Here is a 19,049-nt window from a genome sequence, read left to right on the forward strand (position 1 = left end):
TAAGATTAACAAAGTTAACATAAGTATTCAAATATTTTTAGTAAAACTGTAGTTTATTTATATAATGTGTATATTACTTATATAATGTGTGAATTAATTATTGGTGAACTAAATAAAATACTCTGCCCTGTTTTGAGATGATGCATGAGAATGGAACTTCTTGTCATTACCCTTGTTAAATTGCAAGAACAAATTAAATGATTTTGATAAACTAAATAATTGTTAGATGCCGATTAGAACCAAAGAAACAGTGATAATAAAACAATATATAACAACAATAGTTGAAAATAAATTGTGTGCTTATATTTTACTGCACCCAAGAATAAAATCGTCAACATCATCAAATTATTCTAAATAAGTTTGAAGAGAAGTATGAAATTTAAGAAGCGTTGAAACCAGATACATACAAATTATCACCTTTGAATGAACACCTTATAGTAAAGTATTTGTTATCAAAATAGCATACACAAAAACCAAAAATATGAGGGGCATTTCCGTTTACATATTTCATTTCTATACCTTAGTTCAATTATTCCTGGTAGTTGTTTCCCGTGAACCACCCATTATAAATCTACCAGAACAAGGCACGATATCAGGAATGTATATGTCAATGTTCAGAGTACAAAAAATCGCTGCTTATTTAGCAATTCCTTATGCTCATCCACCAATTGGTCAATTGAGATTTGCTCCACCCAGTGTTGACCCACCGCCCAGCTGGGATGGAGTCAGAAATGCTACCAGATTTGGTCCAGATTGTTGGCAGATGACCGAAACTGAAGAGGAGGAAACATTAAATAAAAAGTATCAGAATATCATAGATGCTTTGCTTCAGAGAAGAGTTAGAGAAGAAGATTTGCCTGAGGAACCGTATGATGAAGATTGCTTGCTATTGAATGTTTATGTACCAGATGGTAAGTGATTTGAACAATGATATTCAAATTGATGGAACCAAGATTTGTTATTAATTTGTGTTTGTCTTCCGAAAACATAAAGACAAAATATCTATAATTACCAAATGTTACCAGAAATAAATACTTCTAATCTAAATAATCCTGATCATTTTTGTTCTGATTTTAATTTACTATTCAGAACACAAAAACTATTTATTAACAAATCTATGACCTATAAATCCAATATTTAATTATTATTATTATTTAAAATTATGACGATTATGACGATCAGGACACATCGTTCCTATAAGTTCGAATACCATATTTAATTTTTATTTCGAAATTGAACCTTTTAAAGCTTAATTTTCTACTTCAAATAAATATTTTCAACCTCTCAGATAAATCTTTAATTTTCAATTTCCAATTTTATTTTGCAGATGATTTGATGAAGATTTTTCTTAACTACGCCTATCTCTATTTTCACGCGGAAACATTTTCATCTATATTTTTAAGTGAAAAATCACTACAATTTGTAGTCTACAAGTGATTAACAATTACCTAATAAATTTAATATTTTTCCTTTTGTGAAAATTTTCCTGCAATGTTCGTGCAGAGAGAGTTATAAATGAACAAATTGGCATTTAGTAGCTGAATACTAAACACAGTAAAACCGTGAAAAATAACCACTAGACACTAATCGGAAGACAAATAAACCACTAATTGAACGGATTTACACGTGAATATCATATCATGCTTGTGTTTTCATGATGCTTATATTTTGATTACATGTTTGTTATTAATTTAGCAATTTTTGAAATGTTGATTACTAATATAGTATTGATAGTATGTTTGTTATTAATTTTGCAATTTTTGAAACGTTGATTACTAATATAGCATTGATACATTCGCTTAATTGTGTCTTAACCATATACCTTTAGAACATCAACTACAATTAGAAATGTTCATGGCGTCCTATATATAAGTAGTATGATAGTATAGTATAGTATTGATAGTATGTTTGTTATTAATTTTGCAATTTTTGAAACGTTGATTACTATTATAGTATTGATACATTCGCTTAATTATGTCTTAACCAAGTACCTCTATAACATCAACTACAATTAGAAATGTTCATAGCGCCCTATATATAAGGCCCAGGCATTGAGAAATAGACTACAATTTTTAAAAAAGTAACACTAAGTTAAATTTAAAAAAAACTGCTCTTTATAAACATAAAGTATCTCTTGAAATAAATAATTATTAATTAACACACACTCGAAAGTCATTTTTATTAACAAAATTTCAAAATTATCATATAAAAATATTAAGTAAAAATATTTGTTTGTACCTAAGGATGTTGAAATGATCAAAACTTTATTAAATAAAACAGCTCATTACTATAAGTCTCAAATAAAATACGTAGTTTCAAGTCACATTCAATTAATAATAATGGGTCTTAAATTCTATAAAGAGCTTTCAAAAAGCTCGCGCCCTTGACAAAGACCTACATGAAGTTTTCGCGACTATCTTTGACAATCGAATAATCGAATGCAAACTGATACTCTGAATTTCAATTGAATTTTGTGAACAAATTACAACTATATTTTGACATTATGTATTTTAAATATTTTTCTCTTTGTTAAGAAAAATATATCATCTACTTTGGTGGGAAAGTATTTAGTAAATTAGAACAAACCTAAAAATTAGAAGTAAGGTTAAAATTTCTGTAAAATTTTAGGCAAATTGAGTTTTTTGTATTAAATATTAAATTATATATATAGGCGAGAGCGAGGCTTAAAAGTTAGGTTAAAAAGGTTCACCGCCGATATCTCAGAAACAAGTGAAGTAAGGAATTTTTTTAAAACAATATTTGAAAGTAGAGCGAAAAAAAGTTTAGTTAGCCATCGTCTTGATTCTTACGACGTCGCTATAGTAAAATAAGAAGCAATGTTTGAAAATCTATAACAAAAGTATTTTCTTTAGTAGTTGATTTTTTTGGTTGTGAGTTGTTTAGTTTAGTTAGCGATATTTTTTAGGTTTACGTTATTTAATTTTTTTATAAGATGTTCTGCTAATTTTAAGTTAGATTCAACAGCCCTTTACTAAACATAGTCAGATAGTTGTTTGTTTATTATGTGTAATTTGTTGTGATATAATTGATGTGGCTTTTAAAATATAATTGCTCAAAGTCAAATTGGACCTTTGTGCCTCGCCCTACCCTAACAATGGAATTATCATCGAATTGCATTACAAACTTACAAACTATCGAATATCATTACATTTTTTATTTATTTATCTAAGAATTTGTTAAAATTTGTTAAAAGCAATTATTTTAGTATGGAAGATAGTTAATTGTAAAATATTTATATACTAATTTTATCTATTATTCTATCTGTCAGCCGATTATTTTCTAAATCAGTGTTAAAGATTAATAAATTTTTCTCAATTAAATATATTTATAATTTCTGAATTAGTACTTGCATTAGTACATTTGCAGAGTTATAATTATGTATAAAAAGTAAAATTTCATTGGTATATAGTACGGCAATATAGATAAATTTTGTTAAATTTAACTAAAATAATAAATACTTAGTGTTCTATTGTAATTAGAGACTTATACAGTGAGTAAAGCATATCAAAAAGTAGAACAAACCACTTAACTTACTTAATAAGAATTGCACATAATAATCATTTTGTGTGCTTATATATAATTCTAAGAAAAAGTTTTCATAGTTGCACTGACTCATAAAACCGCCCAACGAATATAAGATTAATTAAGATAAAACATATAAATCATATTATAAGTAGGTGTATTATTGCTTATGAATATAGAATATGAGTATAGAAGCAGAATTTTGTGACTGGAATAATGAATCTCGCATTAGTTGTCAAAATATACTTATATGAATTTATAAAACTCTATTATAATAGAAACATATCACGCAGGTCATTTATAATACACAAAACTTGGCTTAGATTAAAAGATTACCATATGTTATAATAATTCTACAAGCATATTTCAACATTTTTGGGAACTTGATTACTAGAATTACGTGCTGGATACGATATTTTAAAAGCTTTTTAATACCAGGTTAGACGACCATGTGATTTATAAATAACTGGCACACACGTATTAATTCCAAAATTTTATGGTATGTCTAATCAATAATGTCAAGTATCAAAATGATGTCTTAACATGTGTAATTAATAATGGATAATATATGTCCTGCAAGGGCAAAGAATAGATAATAGATTTCAGTATATGAATAATTAATGATTGTAGGATTAATGGAGGGCCAAGTTCCTCATAACTTGTTTAAGAATTTTTAAATAATGTTGATTTTCCTCAAAGCCTTAGAAAATTTAGTTTTATATTTTTTATAAGTTTATTATATTGCTATGATGCATATCTCCAAATTCAAGATTTTGTATTATTGCGCAAAGAGTTGCAAAAGTTTTGATATTTGTTATAACTATTTATATGAAGATATTGAATAATTAACAAATCCAAATGGTCCAGTAGACATAGAAATGTTTTTGAATAATTCAATTTAAATTGGCAGAAACCTTTGCAAATGCATTTCAATTAAAATGCACGTTTATTTTGTATGACCAGCAGTTTTTATTTTTAATTGAAAGCTATGATAAAACAGTGTTCAAGCAAATAATTCTATTTTGTAAGTTATAAATTAAAAATTGCACTATGTCACAATAATACTAATTGTTTGACAGCCTAATACAGTGGTTCACAACCTATTTGGCACCGCATTCCCCTTCTTTAATAAAAAAATTGGTTGCGCCCCCCCTTAATTTGTTCAACAATTTAATTTTATAAATACTCAACTGATATTATCAGACTACAAGTTAATATGCAATATTATATAAAAATATGCATAAAAACTAATTATTTTTTGTTTTGTTTTTTATTATCATTTCAAAAATTTTGGGTTATTTTCGAAAATAATATTCTGGAAACAGGTGTATGCGCCTCCCTGAGGGTGCGCGCCCCACAGGTTGGAAACCGCTGGCCTAATATATATATAAAAAAATATTATTTTTTATTATCATTAATAATAAATTTGTATACCACTATTCTTTTCAACAAAGCGGCGTGTGTTCAGTGATGATTTGATGAAATCTGTCTTTATATAATATTTCTTATTTTAAACCTTTGGGTACTTATTTTTTTTATAATATGCATATAATTTCTAAAAGATCCAATAAATTTCAATATGATAAAATAAATAAACGTTAGTGAAAGTTTAGAAAAAAAAATATAAGGAAACTGCTTTTTTTACTTTTATAAGTCTAAAATGTGAATTAACAATATATAAACGTTATATATTAAAATATATCTAAATATAAATATAAAAAGTTTTCCAAATAACTTCAATTAATGTAGAATATGTGGGGCGGGGGGGTATTCCCAAAGGTCCAATTAGGCTTTAATTAATTATACTTTCTAAACCAAATGGACTACATTTGTTTACTATTTGTCTAAAATTTGTCATCTGTCCCTTTTTACCCCATAGACGGGGTAAAACGTCTTATTGATAACACTAACTTTTTATGTACTATTTTTTATTGCTTTTACCTTCACCAGGATATAGGTTCAGTTATTCCTTTTTACCCCACCTACATGTAAGCTTATATAGCGGTTATGTAAAAAACTGTCAAATCTATCTTAAAAATAATAATACATATTATAAAACAATTAAATATCGTATGATTAGAAATTATATTAAGGTCTCGTAAAAACTAAACAACAGTGCTCACAACCAAAAAAACTAATTAAAGAAAATACTTTTGTAATAAAATTCTAAACATTGATTTTTATCTCCTGATAGCAACGTCGTATGAATCAAGATGATGGCTGGTTATACATCCTTTGCCCTTTACTTTCAAATATTATTGTTAAAAATTCTTATCATTACTTGTTTTTAAGATATCAGTGGTGGATCTTATTACAGACGAGCTTTTAAGCAGGCTGCTTGAAAATCATTGAAGCAATATTAGACAAAAGTGTTTGGATAACACTTAGAGATTTGTATGAACACTGTAATTACCTATAAAATGTACTAACGTACAGTACTTTAGCGCCAATATTGAGAAAGCATGAGTCGTTATAGAGTAAATCTCAGATTATAGTTATTTCAATTCCATGTCGTTACCATTAAAAATGGCACATTGAAAGAAACATTTGCATTTATACGTATATATACATAGTTATATACAAACGTACAATATATAAAATGGGTGGCCTAGATCAAACTTTAGAATCACAATATGATTTTACAAAGAAAGGCGCACGTTTTAAGCACATGTATAAAGCAAGTAGTCACATTTGACATCTCGTTGCGTGATCGCGTTATCGATTTAATACCGAAAGTTTTGTTTAACCGCTTTATATCACACATAGGCAAAATTCATTTTACATACAACGATCAATGTGTACATTTCTTGATTATTCATAAAATACAAACACAATCATTATGCAAAAACTACGAAAATACAGAACACTTTGGTTCAATGTCAATCTTAAAAAACTTTTTATAATAAAAACCTAACTACATCAACATAACACCGTAAAATTTATTCTTTAATAAACAATTTTTGCTACATGTAATCTAAAGTCAAATCACTGATAAAAGTCTTAATTGAGACAATTCACCTTTATGGAACCATCCTATATATATATATTGCTTTTGCCCACTCATTTAAAAAAAAATTATTATTATCATAGCAATATGAATTTATTGTTTCATAACTGTTATATAATGCTAATAGAAAGTTTATTGGTTTATTTCATAATACCATTGGCATCTTGATACTATCAGTTACTTTTATTATATATCATTCTATTGACCTTCAGTAAACCTATTAATAAACCCTTGTCTTTACTATACCATATCATTATTGGTGCATATTTAATATTCACAGAGTAATTCTCAACATTGATGAAAATAGATTGGCAAATTAATTCTCAAAGTTTAGTGTACGAGATTTCTTGATAGACTAATGTTCTATAACAATAAATATCACTGATGTCCCATAATAATCAGATATTAAAAATATTCCTGTACGAATAAGTTTTTGACAAACTAATCAAGTCCAAGTCCATTTTCTTCATTCAATCGATTTAAGAATCTAAAATTATGGTAACAAGAAGTGTTTGATTTAAAATTTTTTTATAAACCATTTTTTAAATATTCAATAAATAAATGAAAATTTGAATTCCTGATGAGCATTTTGAATTTTGTAATTAAATTCGCTTGTATCATCAACAATTACACGACATTGTAACCACTTTCTTGAACTATGGATTATACAAAAATAATACAGAATTTTAATGTTATTTCACAAAATTTTTACACAAAAGTACAGATATTCTATATAAAATTGTTTGATCATTTTGTAATCGCATTCGATGGTATTCATCGAATCCAATTTTTACCTTAATAATTAAATTGTCAAGTGTTTTTAGTTTCTTCAAAACATTATAAATTTATTTAAAAAAATTCTCTGATTATAAGTAACAGTTATATGACAATATATTTTTTAAATAAAAATTAAATCTTTAAAACTCAAAAATTAGATTAGCTAGTTGGTATTTTGCCCTGAGGCAAGTTACATGAACTTCCCGATATGAGTAAATAATCGACTTATTCAATAAAATATAAATTAATTTATGAGTGATTAAAAGTATTCAGAGTGGATTCATTACACATAATTAAAAACGAACGAACACGTTAACTCGGAATATTTTCTAAAAGCAAATTTTCAAAAATCAATAATTTTTATAATTGAATCAGTTTTCATAGAACTTTAATAGTTAAGTATGTTCATTAAGACCAAATACCTTATCATTACACCAAGTAAACCATCTAATTTTAATTTTAACAAACGTCAAAAAAACTACTAATTTTCTCAAACTTTGTTGGAGTTTTAAAATTGAACTACTTATCATAAGGCTGTAATATTTCAGTAAGTTCTATAAGACCATGATATAATTCGCCAAAAAAAATTCATAAAAATCTGCTTAAATTTTTTTTCAACAGTTAATTACAAGAAAACGGGTCAGTAGATTTTCACCTAAAACTGATCAGTATCATTCCCAACTAATATCTTTCGAACAGTTTTTGATTTTTTAAAATCGATTCAGTAGTATGAGCTTAAATGCGGACGAAACTTCTCCTTCGGGAAGTTAATTATTAGCAAATTTTGTTTATAGGGCGGAGCCATTGTAGTCTAATTTGACTTTCAGTAATTACACTGTCTAAAACCGAATCAACTATATGACAACACATAATACGTATCAAACAAACAACTATACAACGATGTTCAGTAAATTACCTAGTTAATTCCCATACATAAAAATTTTTTTTCACTATTCTAAAATTTGTCATCTCCCTTTTTGCCCCATATGTGAGGTAAAAAGAAACTACTAGAAGGAAAACTGTACCAATATCTTATTTTTAATTTTGAATGGAAAAATTCGAAATATTAGCTACATTATTCAACCAATGCTAAATATAAATTTTGTGGGCGCATTTTTTACTAAGATCGTACGGTTTATGGTTAATATTTCATGGTTAAGCTCCATTGGTAAAATCTTACGCAAAACCTGATAATTTTATTTGTCAAATACTTTTTTTGCATTACTTACTTATTGTGCATTTCTTTTATTTGCTTCCTGTTCATAATTCTGAAAAGCTTTTGCAAAGTAATGCCAATAGAAGTCAAACGGCGTTTGAACCATCCACATAGGTTGCCCTGTTGTCGTATATAACATACTCCGGGTTCACACGCACATGTTCTTTACGGGGTGTGGTAAAATGGTCGGGAGATATGAAGCGTAGATATCATATAATTCTTTTTTAACTTCTTGAAGGAATGATCGAGTTTATGTTTTTGCCAGAAAATTCGATTTGCTAACTTCATATTTTAACGACGTATCAAATTCTTCGCCAAAATTGGAAAAAGTGTGTATGTATGTGTATGTGAGCCAAAAATTTCACCTTTCGGCAAAGTTTCTCAAAAATGGCTGAACTGGTATCAAGAATTTAAACGGCTTTTGATGGAACTCGTGTTAATTAGTTTTTCAAGACGATTGGTCAAGCCGTTTCTTTATAATTACCAGATAAGTGCAGAATTTTTCGCCAAAAATCTTGAACCGGTTTCGATAATTCAAAAACTGTTCGAAAGATATCAGATTTTGGTAAGAATCAGCCGAGCCGTTTTTTCGTAATTACTTGTTGAAAAAAATTATTGACGATCTTAACAAAACTTAGCATAGCAGTAGAGTTTATGGTTTAATTACAAAGTATCATTAACTTTTCGGATGAAAGGCAGAATTTCAAAGATGCTAAATTTCAATGCATAAGTTACAACAGATGCTGCATAAAGTTACAACACTTTTAACATTGTTAACGCCGAAATATGTACGTCAAATAGTATAAAGAAATTATAATATCATAAATTAAAACTTTAAATTTAAACAAATTGTGTCGACTCTCAGCAAAAATATTGTACCTATTTATAAATGCCTGTGACCCATTCTTTTTCACCAAGAGTTCATAACTTGATTACAAAAACTAATTAATGTTTGGAATAAAAAGCACAATGTGTAGAGATGCTAAAACTCAATGTATGAACTTGCCTTTAGTCAAAAAATTACGTATTTAAATATTTATCGTTTTTAATAACATACACTACAGGAGGTTAACTACACTTTTATATTGTTGACGCCAAGATATTGTATTAATATTCGTATGTCAAAATTATAATATCAGAAATTATTTAAATTTCATCTGTCTAATGATTGATCAACGAATTATATTGACGCTGACAAAAAGTCACATTCATTAGGTGGACGACTCTTTTAATAATTTTGACTATATTAAAAATTACAACTTTTAATTTCACCTGTTTAATGATTGATTAATAAATTGTATTGACAAAGCAAAAATAACGCATTTATAAATGTGCGTATCCAGATCTTTTTTTGCCAATGCTTAGGAACAGATTAGCCATCAAATTATTTTCTAAGGTGACTTCACATCAATTTAGTGTTAGAACGAAATATAGACTACTGAGTAAATATCGATACTTTGCGGTCGATAGTGAGTACTTTTGCTATCGATTTTTTAGCTCGATCTATTTGCCAATATCGATTCTTTTCGTCGATAGTACTCAAAAAGAATCGACAGCGTAATCTATAAACCACTCATCGACCAACTATTAACCCCACTCATTGCCAAATGCAAAGCAATAGTCTCCCTAGGTGGTCATAATTGTTCAAAGAAGTGTCAAAAAATGATCCCGAAGGGTCATTAGTCTCAGAATTTATTGCTCAAAAACCCAAAATGAATATGACCACACTAATAACTAAAGATGTTTATTTATTACGCTTATGTAAAATGAAAAAATAAAATGATTCAAAGTACCTTAAATGTTTTATAAAAACATATTCAACAATCGAAGTATGATTATTTCAAATAATAATACTTACCAATTTCAATATATTAGTATTTTGCGTAAAAAAGAATCGAAATATAATTATTTCAAATAATAATATTAATCGATTTCAATATACATATTAGTATTTTGTGTTTATTACATTTTAAAATGTAAATATATTTTTTTATATATATATTGAAATGGTTGAGTATTATTATTCGAAATATTATACGAGGTCTGTTCAAAAAGTACCCGGAATTTTCGTTTTTTCAAAAAAATATTTATTTATTCGTCTACATTAATGTGGTCCCCTTCAAAGTAGTCCCCCCCAGATATAATACACTTATGCCAGCGTTTTTTCCAATTTTCGAAGCACCCTTGATATTCACTTTTTGATATGTCCTTGAGCACTCTCAGCGATTTTCTTCAATCGAGGAAAACCGCCGTCCTTTCATGGGTCTCTTCAACTTTGGGAATAGGAAAAAGTCACACGGAGCCATATCTGGTGAATTTTTGCACTTTGCAACACTTTATTTCATTTTTTACGCAAAATTTAATACAAATTCTTTGACTTTTCAATTCTTCCATTGTAAAAATCGCCGAGCTCAGAAAAACACGTCGAACCTTAGCGACTACCACAGACAAAGTAAACAGTGAATATAGCTGAAAATTTCATCATACTTTAGGGGCATGTATACCAACACAATAAAAAAAAAATTTGACAATCAGACACTCCAGACCCGCGAAATTTAATTATTAGTAATTCCGGGTACTTTTTGAACACACCTCGTATTTCGATTCTTTTTTACGCAAAATACTAATATATTGAAATGGTTGAGTATCATTATTCGAAATAATATATTTCGATTCTTTTTTACGCAAAATACTCATGTATTGAAATTTTTGAATATCAGCATGCAAACAAATGGGTTTGAGTTTCTCGGAACCATTTAAACTTTAAATCCCATCGCTCCGAAGGGATGTTTTTCAAGTGCCGAAATATTATTTTGGCCGTCATTAAACTGAATGTTTATTGCTTTTCAAAGAGGTTCATATTGCACTTTTATGTACACATGTAACGGCTTTTAAAGTTGCATGCTCGCTAAAATTATTCATATAAAAATGTTCAACAATTATAAAATATTATTTTACTTAAAAATATTAAAAATATTATTGTACTTAAAAATACTTAAAAATGAATAAAATTGCATTTTGAATATAGTATCAGACTATTATATTGTTTTAATCAAAAATACTCAACTATTATAACTTGTATTTTTTTTAAGAAGTATAGAATTTGAAATTAGTATTGAAAAATTACTGTTAACATTTTACAATATTGAAAATGATTCTGATTTAACACATCAGATACAAGCAATAGAATTCATTCTAATATTGTGATATGATATTTAATGAGTTTTAGATCTTTCTTGCACTTATGTTTGATTTTTATGAAAAGTACTCAAAATTCGATATTGAGTACTATCGATACTTTCGCCACGATATTTTTTTGGCATCGATATTTTGATTAGATACTTTTTAAAGTACTCAATATCGATCTTTTGCCTCGATACTTCTAACACTACACATCATATGCAATACTCATTACGCAGTATTGTTTTGAAATCTTTTAAAAACAATGCATTGCAATTTATTCGTTTAAGTTTCGTAAAATGTAAATATAAAATGTCGTGCTCGTTCGTGATCAACATATGATAAATTCAATATTTTTGCTAAATGAAATGATTTTCATTGAAAAACTGCCCCATCACAAACAACCCCTATGCAGCAATATCAATTACTTGGAAATATAGATCGTAAATATTCTTGCAAATGCAAAAGACCTTTGCCTAAATTGCTACAACAAATTGAATAAAATATCAGCTTTAGTAGATAAGTTCTAACAACAAAATAATAAAATATGAATGGATAAACAGTTGGGTTTCCATCTAAAAATACGAAGTATAAAGAAGTTTCAGCCTAATAGCTCATAGAACATTCTGATTGCACTGAAATATGAGTATAAAAAATATAATTGAATTTACCCTCTTCGAAAAAAATCCTGTCGATTCATCAAGATAATCATGATTGATTATGTGTACATTACACGCTGGTAGAGACTGCCTCTCCATTTATCGGCACAACAAATAAATAAATTTATTCATTTAATACTTACAATTATGTTCATCAATTATGTGTATCATATTCTTGATTTTTTCGTAGGTCCAGCGCCATCAGATGGCTACAGTGTGGCAGTGTGGTTTCATCCAGGAGAGTTCATTAGCGGCAGTGCAAATGATATCGATCCTTTCCAATTAGTTTTCAAGCAAAAGATCATAGTAGTAACCGTGGCATATCGGTTAGGTATATTTGGATTTTTCACTACAGTAGATGGAGAAGCTCCTGGAAACTTTGGACTCATGGATCAAGCTGCAGCATTGAGATGGGTTAGTTAGTAACTGAGTAATTATAAAAATAATAATTACTCAGGAAACAAGTACATATAATGAAAATAATAATACTTTGGAAAACTACGCACACTCGTTAATTACATTGCAAATGTTTTTGTTTTCAAAATAAATCTTAAATGAGATTCTTACTTGAATTGAAAGAAGAATAAAAAAGAATTTAAAAAATTAAAAAAAAAAATAACTTCGAATTAATCTCAAATGAATTAAAATTAGTGAAAGTTTTGATGAATATCACTACAAAAATAATAAACAAATAAAAAGATAAATCTTCCAATTAGTTATGCAAATTTTCACACTGTAAAATTGTTAATAAATTTATTTTTTATTTCTAAACATGGTCGACTAATTGATTAAATAATATGTTTTAACGTCAAATAAATTTTTTTAAAGATTTATATTTATACATATAAGATTAAGACATACAAGATATAAGACAAAATAGAGCTTTTGTAAAATTGTGATCATTTTTTTATTATTGGGGTTAATTTTTATTAATTCTGTCTTAAGTTTTCTAAAATTAAGACTATTTGTTGAACTGTCTATTTAAAATTTGCAAAACTGGTCGACTTTGAAAGGTTCTGCTTCAAAAAAAAAAATCAGCTAAAGTAGGTGCATTTAATCAGGATTGTAAACACAGTTTCATAATAAAAAAAAGAGTGCGCGTAATGTTCACACGCGATTGAAGTAAAACTTATTTGCTACTGTACAAGTGGTATTTAAGTAAAAAATAATTTTGTTTAATGTTTATTAGTAATATGGTAACACTCGTGATGCACACATCTATTAGTGTCAACCATTTTACACATTTATATAATGATAAATTATAAATTATATATTTATAATAGCATTAAAAATATGTATAATATTTAAAAACAATATGTAATTAAAGTTTGTCATGTAAAAATCGGTTTGTCATTGTAATTAGCATTTAGAAGTGAACCTTTATTAGAGAAATTAAGTAATTGCTAATTAATAACTTTTATAATATTCGTTTTCAATTTTGTGGATTATGTTAAGCAACGCCTAAACAAATTCATGTAATTAAAATTAACATACATTCATTGACTGATGGTATTTTTTTTACTTTTTCGCTGGCGATATACTCTTTGAACAGCTGTAATATCTGTTTTGCAAAAAATATTTTCCATTTCAATAACTTCAAAGATTTATAGAAACTACGAATAATCTAGAAATAATTTGTAATCGATAAACTTACTAATCATTAATCTTATTAATCTATATTTTCAAGAAACAGGGTAAAATATTTTTCTGCTTCGGGCATTTTTCGTTGAATTAAGATTTGTACTACGATGTAACTTTAAAATGTTTATTTATATATGCCGATTTCTTTGTTGATATCGGCACGCATATATCGTTGATGCCAGTACGGATACAACGACAGATCTCTATTCACATACGCGACGATTAATCACAATCGACCCGTATAGAAATGATATTGTCGAGAGCGAATGACGAATTATTGGCACTCGACTCTTATCTTATCTGCCGTAACGCACTTCCGTTGCATTTGCACGGATTTACAGCCTAGTTGCGCCTAAAGAAGTTCAAAAATCGAGTATAAAAATAGACACCAAAAATATGTATTCACAAAAACCTAAATATATTATTAAATATAGTCTATCTTTTTACTGTTTGTAGGTAAATAGAAATATTGAACAATTTGGCGGCAACAAGGATTCAGTTTGCCTGATCGGGCACGGTTCTGGTGCGGTGAGCGCCACATTGCACATGACGGCGGGTGAATGGTCGAACGGCATGTTCCATCGAATCATTGCGATGAGCGGAAACGCTTTAACGGAAGGAACGGTTCAGGATCCTAAGAGGCATTTGCGCACACTAAATCGTGTCGCTTATCTGTTCGGCTGCTTTAGAAGACCAACTGATAATCTAATAGCATGCTTACGAAATGTTAAGGTAGGATCAATCAATATGCACATTAGATGGGATTATCACTAATGAATGCACTCTGATCCAAAATAATGAATCAGACACTAATCTAAATTTATAAATCGGCCAAGACATACATACAGTATTTAGATCATTATATGAAATTTTAAATATCATTTGAAAGTACGTACTTGAATAGATTTTTCAAAATAAGAATTAAGAGCTTGACTGCGGGCGTCGACAGTGTGTCAACATGCCTCTTCTTCTTTCTTGACACGCTGATAACAGTATCACATTTATTATAAATCTATCCTCAATTTAGCGGCATAGTAGAACCAACTAGTTAGTGATTCCTATAGATAGAATCACTAAGGATATCCTTCTTTGGATCCCATCATATGACAGGATCCAAAGAACACTTTTTGCCGCCGTCACTAAATTACAATTTTCAAATGAAACTATTTTTGAAATAAAACATGTATAGGTCTGAAGACCTCCTCAATCAACATGTTGAAAAGCAGTAGATTTTCATTACAAATTTCTTATAATTCAGTTAGGCTGGGCTTCAATGCAAATTAAATGTTTTGGATTATAAATATTCTTTTCATTTCTTTATTACATTGTATTGTATTGAGATAATCACAAAATTATATTCTACCTTTTCACTATTTATTTGGGGATTTATTATTGAAAATCTAATTTATACGATTATTACCGTATCATATTAATTTATAATAATAAAGTCGTTTGAATTCAATTATACACTCAAATTAAATTTTAAAAAAACTTACAGATATGTATTCGTAATCCACTTAATCAATAAGAATTGAGATTTAGATTTAGAAAAATTTTCACTGTATATTTTGAAAATAAAATATTCGCTTTTACTAAATATTAATCAATTTCCAATTGATGTCTTTCGAACACTCTTATAAAATCTGTTATATAAATTATATAAATAAAATTAATTTGTTTAACACATTTTATTTCATCCACTTTGGGTTCTTAAGATAAAACTGTAATCAGTAGCTATTCACGAAACACGGAACCTGCATATATGCAAAAGGGCGTAGATTCTGATTAGAATCTCATAATTTTGGTTAATTTTTATCATTTAGCCGCTTATCCTAGACCTAAAATATTTTACTATATTATTACAGACTATAAATCTATCTCCGTACAAAGGTTCATCTAGCCTCAAAGTTTTGACTAGTCAAAAAAAAATTCAACATTATTCACAAAGATACGATTTTTACCACAAATGAAATAATGCGATTTCCAACCAATATTTTTCAAACGGTTTTTGAATTTTCAAGATTTTGGGCTAAAATATTGAAAAATAAATTTACACTTTTCTGCTAATTTCAAAGAAACGGTTTGGCCTGTCATTGAAAATCGTATTGATTAATATTTTGTAAAAGTGAAAATTTTATTTTTAAAATACAGTGAACATTTACCTAAAACTAAATCTCAATTGTAATTGATTAAGTGAATTATGTATAGGGGGAAGTCTCCGAGTGCCGGACACCTAAAATTTTTCATAAATAAATCAAAAAATATTTTACGAATTGTTTATTAAATTGTGATTTATGTTAGATAACAAAGTTAAAAATCAAACTAAGTTAACAAAAACGCAATCTTTGCTAAACAGTAATTAATACTATCAATCAAACTTTGGTAACAAAAAATATGATTTTACAAAGTGGCACCTAGTACTGGACATTTCAAAATAACCAGCATTGAACACATATATAGCCATCTCCACACTATGGAATGTCTGCACATTTGTGTTTGACGAATATTCTTAGATATTGCAAAAACAATCACTAAATATCCACCCTTTAGGCTGGGTCACACCGATGCTCTCAGCTGGAGCATTCATCATAAGATTTTCATTCTTTGACTAGAAAATACAAAAAATGGGGTATGTAGTGACCATTAGCACTCATACAGAACAAAATTAAATTTTTAGAATAAATTACATCAATTCTCACAATCACAACCAAAAATAAAATAAATAAAATTATTATTTTCTTTTTAGGCTTCAACATTATTACAACAAACAGCCCGAGTAACAAAATGGGGTCCAGTTTTAGATGCTGGCTTAAGCAATTCAACGATATCATTTATTCAAGAGGACCCCCGTGCCATGTTCGAGCGCGGTCAGTTCACCCAAGTGCCCGTTCTTATCGGGTTCACGGACGGAGAAGACGCCCTATCAATTGCTGGAAGTGAAATAGATCAGAACGGAATCGACCCTGCCCATTTTGAATCGATGCTAGGTAAGTATAGGTATGATGTCTAATTGTAATAAATTAGTAGTTAACTAAATCATATCTAAACAACTGTCAAAACGGTATCATAAAACGAAACGAAAATCGATTGACGATGCAAGGTTAGTTAGAAAATAACCTGATACTACACTATTGCATACAAAGGTTCAACATCAATCGAAAAATGTGTTGATAATATTTTATACAATTTTATGACCACTAATTACCAATAATAGTCCTGCCATCATTTACACAAATATTCGCAATTTAGAAGAATAGCAACGATTTTAGATATTCGAAAATATCACTATATAATTAGTAAATATCAGTTGCTTATAACTCAATATAGTTTCAAATAGAAAACTATTATCAAGATAATTTTTCTAAAAAATCGTGTAATTAAATATTTAAATTATTATAATTGTGTTTTTATTTGCTGGAGTGACGTTGCCATACGGAATAGGGTGCCGCCTAGTAGTATGTACTACTGAATGAACCAAGCACAACAACATATTTTAAAATTTTTCAGTCGTTATATGTATAAAAATATATTTGAAAATTACAAATTGCACCTCAAAATAACTAAAAATTAGGATGAAATTAGTATTTTTAATATTTTAACTCACAGTGATAAGCCTTGAAGCAAAGGTCCTCGTCATGTGATGTGGATGCTGTCTATAAACGACAGCCGTATACACGTGTTAGCCAAGGTGTTAAACAATTGTAATTTTTAAATTAATTAACCCTCCGTCGGTCGGATATTTATTTACCTTCGAACGGTCGGAGTAGTCTGGCTGGACCACACATTTTGTCGTCCTGATTTTTTCATTGATCGACAGCTAATGAAATTTTAGAAAAAGTCCAGAAATTTCAAGTCGATAGGATTTCTAAAACGTAAAAAAATTTGTAGATTTATATATAAAGCGTCACGAAACGTATAAACAAAATAAATATTTGTTTTTATTTCGACGCATTGGCTGTTTTACTCATGTTTTAGCATATCAATATGTTTCTTTGTCGAACAAAACACCTCATTCTCATATTAATAAAAACTAGTTGGTATTGGTATTTAGCCTTGAGGCAAGTTACATGAACTTCCCGATATGTGTAAATAATCGACTTAATCAATAAAAAATAAATTAATTTATGAGTGGATTTATTACACATAATTGAAAACGAACGAACACGTTAATTCGGAGTATTTACAAAAAGCAACTTTTCAAAAATCAACATTTATTATATTTGAACCAGTTTCCGTAGGATTTTAATGGTTTAGTATGTTTATGAAGACGGAACCGCGTGGGCTGCGTGGGCTTGAGCCCACCCATGAATTTTGATGGGGGGGCTCAGCCCACCATCAATTTCAAAAAATTATATGGGCTAATATCTCTAAAAAAAAAAAACAAGACCACTGGCTGTCTATCTAAAAAAAAAAAAAAAAACAGAGCCCACCATCAAAAATTTGGTTCCGACGCCACTGCTAAGTACTATATGATATACCAAGTAAATCGTCTAATTAATTTTAGCTAACGTCAAAAAAACTACCAATTCTCTCAAACTTTGATGAATTTTTAAAAATAAACTACTTGTCGTAAGGCCGTAATATTTCTGTAAGTTCTATAGGACCTTGATATATATCGCTAAAAAAATTGCATAAAAATCGGCTTAAATTTTTTTAACAGTTAATTACAAGAAAACGGCTCGGTAGATTTTCACCTAAAACTAATCAGTACCATTCCCAACTAATATCTTTCGAACAGTTTTTGATTTTTTATTGTTCGGTATGATGAGCTTAAATGTGGACGAAAAGTTTAACACTTTTTTTTAAATTACAAAAAAACGGCTTGGCAGATCGTCGCACAAAACTGACAAACGATAGTCCTCGTCGAGATACATCGAATGGCTTTTAAATTATTGAAATCGGCCCAGCCGTTTTCGAGAAAACGTCGATTTACGGCAAAAAATCTGTTCACATACACACATACTTTTTCCAAATTTGACTCATTCGATTCAGAATGGCTTGACAACGTCGAGAAAACATAAAATTA

General features: G+C 28.6%; 1 protein-coding gene across 1 annotated transcript in view; it reads left to right on the forward strand.

Moving 5' to 3' along the window:
* The first annotated feature begins 481 nt into the window (after positions 1-481).
* Positions 482-19,049, forward strand: part of LOC113385792 (neuroligin-3-like) — a 24,149-nt gene continuing 5,581 nt past the window's right edge. Inside the window, exons 1-4 of the mRNA XM_026623626.1 lie at positions 482-911; positions 12,573-12,796; positions 14,480-14,755; positions 16,770-17,010. Of these exons, the coding sequence (XP_026479411.1) occupies positions 482-911; positions 12,573-12,796; positions 14,480-14,755; positions 16,770-17,010 (1,171 nt within the window). The remainder of the gene's footprint in view (positions 912-12,572; positions 12,797-14,479; positions 14,756-16,769; positions 17,011-19,049) is intronic.

The sequence above is a fragment of the Ctenocephalides felis genome, unplaced genomic scaffold (assembly GCF_003426905.1).
Source record: "Ctenocephalides felis isolate EL2017-DRISC unplaced genomic scaffold, ASM342690v1 CF-g0.4_SCAFFOLD_03571, whole genome shotgun sequence".
NCBI lineage: Eukaryota > Metazoa > Arthropoda > Insecta > Siphonaptera > Pulicidae > Ctenocephalides > Ctenocephalides felis.